General features: G+C 32.8%; 1 protein-coding gene across 1 annotated transcript; it reads left to right on the forward strand.

Annotated features, from left to right (window-relative positions):
- The first annotated feature begins 2,745 nt into the window (after positions 1 to 2,745).
- Positions 2,746 to 5,620, forward strand: LOC141693641 (putative xyloglucan glycosyltransferase 12). Its single transcript, XM_074498796.1, has 5 exons — positions 2,746 to 3,669; positions 3,761 to 4,069; positions 4,156 to 4,446; positions 4,538 to 4,651; positions 4,747 to 5,620. The coding sequence occupies exons 1-5, from the start codon at positions 2,959 to 2,961 to the stop codon at positions 5,359 to 5,361; spliced, it is 2,040 nt and encodes a 679-aa protein (XP_074354897.1). The 5' UTR covers positions 2,746 to 2,958; the 3' UTR covers positions 5,362 to 5,620.
- Positions 5,621 to 8,171: the final 2,551 nt, after the last annotated feature.

Genomic DNA, 8,171 nt, shown 5'->3' on the forward strand with positions numbered 1-8,171 from the left:
TGAAAATCAACAAATCACCATTCCCGTGAAAACATTGACTCACTTGTCTACTTCTGTGAAACTTAACATAGGATGCTCTCTATAATCAACACGTATGTGCTGATCTTGTCCCAATTCTGGGTCTAGGTCGTGTTTGTATTTGTAAACACTAAGGTCAAGTCCCTTAAAATTTAGATATCTAGTTATAACTTATAAGGGAATGAATTCTAATAAAACTCAGGCTGGTCGGAAAATCTTTGTCTTTGCAAATTAGGTTGTGAATTGGATCAAATTCGAGTGTCTGATAGTGCCGCTCATGCTCTCGGAGATCTTGAGACATTTAATTTTTTTCTCATGTAGTTTTTAGTGCTATCAAGTCATATTTGCAGAGTAGCATTATGGCAGTAGTTGTGTCACTTTGTATACGCACATACACCAGTTTTGTGCTGTTGTCCCTCGTGAAACTCTGAACAGCATGACATTATTTTACTGTTGACACCCCTGTCCGAAGTGTGCCAAAGTTAAATAGCCTACGATGCTCTATATAATCAATATATTCACGCTTATGATTCACTCATGTTTGAAGTTTGGGTGATGACCTTAAATATCATTTTGGGATTAAAAATGGTACAAAATATCACTTCTGAAAATAATGACGCTAAATGTCACTTCAAAACGGTACCTCGTGTAACGTTTATGCAAAAGACCCAAAACGATACTTTGTGTAGCGTTTTGGCACTTTGATTTTTTTATATGCACAAAACGGTAGATAAAGTAATGTTTTGGTACAAAACGCTATTTGATGTGTCGTTTTGAGCCAAAACACAACTTCAACTAATATTTTGCACATTATAAAAAAAATTAAAAAAATAAAGTGTCAAAACGGTACATCACGGTACATGATGTACTGTTTTTATTTTTGAAAAAAAAAATACAAATCTCTAAACTAAGTGCCGTTAATGACATTTCAGGTCATTATTCTCAAAAAAATATTTTGAGCCATTTAACATCTAAAAATAATATTTTGGTGTATTTCTTTTGAAATTTTGTACACGTTCTTTAGAAAATTTACTATATATTCAATTTTAAATCTATATGTATGTGATACTGACAAAAAGAATCGGTGCATTTTTCTGTCGGTGCAAAAAGCTTAGAAGATTTTGTAGTATTTAAATGAGAAGCACTAATAAAAAGAAGAAGTTTGTTCAACAGTCAAAAGTTCAGTACATTGTTTTTGTAGCATTATCTTGGTCGAACGAGTGTTTCCTCTAGTATGAACATACATGGCTTTGTGAACGTGTGGATGTGTCATTCATCTTCTTTTTGCAAAATCATACGGACATTTAGTTTGTTTTAAGTAACCAGTCATACTAAAATTTTAAAGTGGTAGAGACCCGAACATGATTATATACTTTTTAACACTCCTCTCAATCGTACGATATTTTTCGCTACAATTGACAACGATAAATACAATCAATACCAATATCAATATCAACAAACAATATTTAAATTAAATAAATGGGGGTGGGAGGACCTGAAACCGAGTTCCTCCCTAAACCGAGTTTTGATACCATGTTAAGTAACCAGTCACAACCTTAAGGTTTAAGGTTTAGATGGACTGATTACTTAACATAAGAGTACATGATCTTGCTCGGACCTTCATTTACCACCTTAATGCTTAAGGTTTTAGTGTGACTAGTTACTTAACAGTTTGTATTCCGCTTAGAGCGGCATTTGCGGAGGATAAGATGAACGTCTCTTTTTAATATATTAGCTTAAGAGTAATGTTTCATGTCATTTAATTATTTGTGGATTTATATTAGTGCACGAGGGGTTCATATCATTTATGAGAGAGTATCCGACAGCACGATGTTAACTCATCATTCGGGAACGCTTTTGATAACTCTAGCATCTTTCTTAGGTTAATAAGAGCGGTATGTTTCAGTAATCCCGATTTGAAAATAGCTTGTATAATTTTCTAAAATTCTCCCCTGAAAAAGCATGGAATTTAACATAGTTTTTTTATTACGTCTTCGTAATTAGACGTGAAAAAATAAGCTGAAGGGAAGAGCAGAGACTCACATCTCACATGCACCTTTGGACGCATCTCACATGTTTGTGTCTTTTGGAAATGTATAGATTTTCATTTTGTTTTGGAGTAATTGTAGACTTGGGGAAAGATACAAGGTCGGCAGCACGTATGCGTCATCCAAATTAAAGATTTGATTTGCTGAAATTATGGACAGTTAATTAGTTTAACAAACACAAAAGTGCATAGGCATTAACAAATATTATACTATATAGAAACAAATGTTGCATGTGGTGCTCCTTTACGTTCTAATTTCTGTAAATTAAAATATGTTATACTATTCTTTAGCAGATGTTACCTCCGTACTCTGTCAAGATAGTTGCAACGATCAACCAAGGTGGTGCAGTGGTAGAGTTCACCGTATTACCGTATTATGTAGAAGGTTTGATTAGTGGAGTTAACTTTACAGATTCAGTAAAAACTAAAAAACATCCTTCTATGATAAAAAAAAAAAAAGACTAGCACCCTTCTATGCTATGCCAAAGGATTGCTGTTTTATTTTTTGGCAAGGAGCCAAACTGAATTATTATTATCCTTAAAACGAAAAGGAAATCAGTAAAAGACGATATAAAGAAATCATAATAAAAAGTTGAGAAGTCTCTGTCTGTACCATCTTTCCTTGTTTTTTTAAATCTTTTTAAATTCTTGTTATTTAACCAACCTTCCTCTGCTTCATTCTATCATTCTTTCTGCAATTCGTTACCCTGTTTTTTACTCATCATCATCTCTCTCTCAATCTCTCTCTCTCCCCCGTCACTCCCACTCTCCTTTCAAACCTATTTTCTACACATCTCTCTCTCTCTCTCTCTCGCTCCCATCTCTCTCCACATTGCAAACCTGTTTTCTACTCATCTCTCTCTCTCTCTCTCCATTGCAGACCATTCCACTCCATGCACATTATTAAAATGTCGCCTTCTTTTAGTTGGTGGACTGAAGAACCACACAGAGGAACACCAGTGGTAGTAAAAATGGAGAACCCAAACAACTGGTCAATGTACGAACTCGAGACCACCTCAGACGACGACATTTTAATCTCTAATAACTTCTCCGAATCCAAAACTCACCGTAACAAAAACGCCAAACAACTCACTTGGGTCCTCCTCCTCAAAGCCCACAAAGCTGCTGGTTGTTTAGCCTCAATAGCTGCTGCATTGCTCACTCTCTCCTCAGCTATACGCCACCGTATCTCCTCTGGTAGAACTGACACGAAAACCTCCAACACAAAATCAAAATTATATATTTTCTTAAAAGTTTTTGCTTTTTTGTCTGTTTTGTTATTAGGGTTCGAAATGCTTGCATGTGTATATACTTTGATGAGGCCTATAGGTGTCAAGGGTGTGTTTCATTTACTTTATTTGAGTTGGGTTTCGATTAGGGTGAATTATCTTGCTCCACCTCTTCAGTTTCTTGCAAATGCTTGTGTAGTTTTGTTTATTGTTCAGAGTGTGGATAGAGTTGTTCTGTCTTTAGGTTGTTTTTGGATTAAGTTTAGGAATATAAAGCCTGTTTTGAGTGATGGAGGTGATGATCTTGAATCTGGAAATGGTGGTGGATACTTCCCGATGGTTCTCGTTCAAATTCCCATGTGCAATGAAAAAGAGGTGAAATTTGAATTTCTTGTTAGCGATAAATATGTGATAGATTTGAATTTGGAAAGAAAGTTCTAGTATTAATTTTGGTTTTGGTTGATAGGTTTATCAGCAATCAATAGCTGCAGTGTGCAATTTGGACTGGCCAAAATCGAATATATTGATTCAAGTACTGGATGATTCGGATGATCCTACGACTCAGCTGTTGATCAAAGAGGAAGTGCACAAGTGGCAAGAGGAAGGTGCTAACATTTTGTATAGGCATAGAGTTATTAGAGAAGGGTATAAAGCTGGTAATCTTAAGTCTGCAATGAATTGCAGCTATGTTAAAGAGTATGAGTTTGTTGCTATCTTCGATGCTGATTTTCAGCCTACCCCTGAATTTCTTAAGAAGACAGTTCCTCATTTTAAGGTATTAGATATTTTTTGCTTTACAAAATTAACATTACATGTGTGGCTGTGCCTAGTAGGATTGAATTGTTCTATAATTTTTTGTAGGGTAACGAGGAGTTAGGTCTGGTTCAGGCGAGATGGTCATTTGTGAACAAGGACGAAAACCTGTTAACAAGATTGCAGCACATCAATTTAGCATTTCATTTTGAAGTAGAGCAGCAGGTTAATGGAACTTTCCTCAATTTTTTTGGATTCAATGGGACTGCTGGCGTTTGGAGAATAAAGGCATTAGAGGAGTCTGGTGGCTGGTTAGAGAGGACAACAGTTGAGGACATGGACATTGCAGTTCGAGCTCATCTCCAAGGATGGAAATTTATCTTCCTCAATGATGTAGAGGTATTTTAACCTACCAAATGGAATTTATAAGAATCAAACTTGCTTATAAGATATTTCTTGTACATTAATAATGTTTCAATTTCATCTGCAGTGCCAATGTGAATTGCCTGAATCATATGAAGCTTACAGAAAACAGCAGCATAGATGGCATTCAGGTCCCATGCATTTGTTTCGGCTATGTTTGCCTGATATTATCCGATCAAAGGTACACAACTTTGTTAAACACCATCCCAAAACTCGACTGTAGTGAATGTGAGTGCTTAAACTCAAAGTAATATGTTATTTCATTGATTGATGCAGATTAGCATATGGAAGAAATTCAATATGATCTTTCTATTCTTCCTATTAAGAAAATTGATACTTCCATTTTATTCCTTCACCCTATTTTGCATCATTCTTCCCATGACAATGTTTGTACCAGAGGCTACACTCCCAGCATGGGTAGTCTGCTATATTCCAGCTACTATGTCATTTCTCAACATACTCCCAGCGCCAAAGTCATTCCCTTTCATTGTCCCTTACCTGTTATTCGAGAACACCATGTCAGTTACCAAGTTCAATGCTATGATATCTGGATTATTTCAACTCGGGAGTGCCTACGAGTGGGTTGTCACCAAGAAATCGGGTCGTTCCTCTGAGAGTGATCTTGTCTCTTTAGCTGAGAAACAACCAGTACCTCAAAGGGGTAACTCAATGCCTGATCTAGACGAAGCAAGAGACGAAATGAAAAAGGTTTCCAAGAGGAAAAAACACAACAGGCTATATACAAAAGAGTTGGCACTAGCTTTCCTTCTATTGAGTGCTTCAGCAAGGAGTCTCTTGTCGGCTCAGGGAATGCATTTCTACTTCTTGCTCTTCCAGGGCGTATCGTTCTTGCTCGTGGGTCTCGATTTGATAGGGGAGCAAGTCGGATAGTGATTGCAGGGGAGGGCAGAGGTAGTTGCTAGTAAACGTTCCTTACTACATTCTCCCAATTCTTTCACTCTGGGGTTAATATATTTTTTTGTCCATTCTTTAAGTCCGTTTTGTAATCAGTGACTCAGTTGATACATTTGGACGCAGTAAGTGCTCTGCTCGATAATTAACCCAACATTAAACCCCGGAAAACATGATATTAAATGTTGGAATTTTGTCCAAAAAAATGTTGGAATTGAGGTTATTATTTTTTGTACAAGTTACCAGTCCCTCTCATGGTTGTAAAAATCGGTAATCGGTACTAATCGGTTTAGGTATCGATTAGGGATTAATCGGTAAATCGGGGATTAATCGATAAATCGGGGATTAATCGGAACAAAAATCGGATATATTTTAAATATTTTAATAATATTTAACATATTTACCTTATTTATTATGAAATATATAATTCAAAATTAATTTATGATATATTTTAAATATTTTAATAATATTTAACATATTTACCTTATTTATTATGAAATATATAATTCAAAATTAATTTATAAATATTAATTGAATTTCAAAAAATAGATCGGCAAAATATTTTTTAAAAATTAATGGGGAATTTTTAAAACACCGGTCCCTTTTCTACGCCGACTATTGTGGATGAGATGACTGTGTTTATTTGTGCTGGGCCTGTTTGATGGGCTTGTGTACTGGACTTTATTCCTTGCTAGTAAAACACTAACACTCTTCTGTCTCGTTGAATTAAGATTTGGCTCTCTGGGCCTGTATATGGTACTTACAAATCTTGAGTAAAAAAAACATTCCTTTTCATATTAAATTATCTGTTCATACAATTATGTCTATTTAAGTATAGATAATTATTTAAATTTTCATTACTGTATAATGTGCAACAAGTTAAAAATGGAAGATCAAACATTTTACATTTATGTAGTCAATAATCACATATACTTCATCGTCAATCACATTTTTCAATATTTCATGCATATTTTACGTGTCACATGTATTTGATATTGGATACATTATATAATCACCGTCAAGAGACATGTTATTTAATTTCAACCTTAACTAAAAGAAATGGTTTTATATTTAACTTTAGTTATATACGTAATAATGTATGATTTGTCAGATTTCGGAGAAAACTATTTTCGAAGTAAAAAAGAAAGGAGAGATTTTGCTCTTTCTAGTTTTTTTATTAACAAGAAGAAACTCTTTTTATGATTTTTTTATTAACCAGGGTGCATAAAATTGTTATCCGTGTGGTATTTTTTCTTAAAATAATATGATATTTATTATATTGAACAAATATGTTATATGTTATATTTAAGTTGATAACTAAAAAATTATGAGAAATCTTATATATCCAAAATTGGTTCCAAAACCGTTTCAAAATTTCACGACATTCTATGATTGTTTAAGAATGACCTCATGCATTTACATCAATAACTCCAATATAGTCCAAAATGACACATCATAAATAACAAATCATTTTGGATTTCTTTTTGAACCAATTTTGGATCTTTAACACTAATAAAAAATATGTTATAATAAATTAAAAGTTAATGAATGCTAATTACATGAAAAATTTGGAAACAAACACAAAATTTATATTTTTAAATACAAAAAATTAACAAAAATTTGATCAATTAAATTCTTATTAATTTATGAATAAAATCTGGATTATCCTCCAACTTTACAATTTGTATTATATATATAATATAATAACAGGGGTTTAATGAGTAACTTAATTAATATTGACGATTATGTAGTCAATAGTCACATGTACTTCATCGTCAATCACATTTTTCAATATTTCGCATATTTTACGTGTCACGTGTATTTGATATTGGATACATTATATAATCAGTGTCTACGAACCCACATGTTATTTAATTTCAACCTCAACTAAAAGAAATGGTTTTATATTTAACTCTATTTGTATACGTAATAATTTATGATTCGTCAGATTCCGGAAAAACTATCTTGTAAGTAAAAAAGAAAGCAGAGAGTTTGCTATTTCTAGTTTTTCTATTAACCAGAGCACATGGACATGGAAGAAAAAATGTTATGGGTGTGATATTCTTTTCTTAAAATAATACAATATTTATTATATTGAATAAGAAATATGTTATATTTAAGTTGATAACAATAAAATTATAGCAAGCATGTACCGCGTGAACTAATAAAAAATTTGTTAATATAAATCAAAGTTAATAAATGCTAATCACATAAAAAATTCGGAAACAAACACAAAATATTTATTTTAAATATAAAAAATTAGCGAAAATTTGATCAATTACATTCTTAATAATTTATGCAAGAAACCTGGATTATCTGCCAACTTTAACAATTTTTCCCGTAAGCATGACTAAATATGATACGACATATTTATTTTTTATTCTTATGCATGAAAAGGGGAGTAAAGAGTATTTTTATGAAGTACTCCATTTATTTTTTAATATTTAATATTTTGAATTTTGACACATAATTTTAGATGTTTTGACTGTATAGTTAGAATTAATATTTTAAATTTTTCTCTTTTGTAAATAAAAATATACAATCAAATTTTTAATTCACAATTTTTTTTAAAAAAAAATCATTTTAAATATTTGATCAAAATACTTAAAAATATTAAAAGTCAATATATCAAATATTAAAATAAGAAAATAATATTTAGTATTTACACGTCCACGTCCTATTCGAACCGTCTATAAACTTTTCGACGAGGCCCCACCTCCCTCAAAACGTCTACATAAACACGTGGTGTAGGGTTGTACATTGGTCGGGTTGGCCGGGTTAGAAGCGAT

The sequence above is a fragment of the Apium graveolens genome, chromosome 10, assembly GCF_009905375.1.
Source record: "Apium graveolens cultivar Ventura chromosome 10, ASM990537v1, whole genome shotgun sequence".
In the NCBI taxonomy this organism is placed as follows: domain Eukaryota; kingdom Viridiplantae; phylum Streptophyta; class Magnoliopsida; order Apiales; family Apiaceae; genus Apium; species Apium graveolens.

What these genes read in the sequence shown, in the direction of transcription:
- LOC141693641 (XM_074498796.1), top strand. Translation starts at nt 2,959, where the DNA reads ATGCACATTATTAAAATGTCGCCTTCTTTTAGTTGGTGGACTGAAGAA. An exon ending in AGACAGTTCCTCATTTTAAG is followed by an intron (nt 4,070 to 4,155) that starts GTATTAGATATT and finishes AATTTTTTGTAG; the next exon opens with GGTAACGAGGAGTTAGGTCT. An exon ending in CTGATATTATCCGATCAAAG is followed by an intron (nt 4,652 to 4,746) that starts GTACACAACTTT and finishes TGATTGATGCAG; the next exon opens with ATTAGCATATGGAAGAAATT.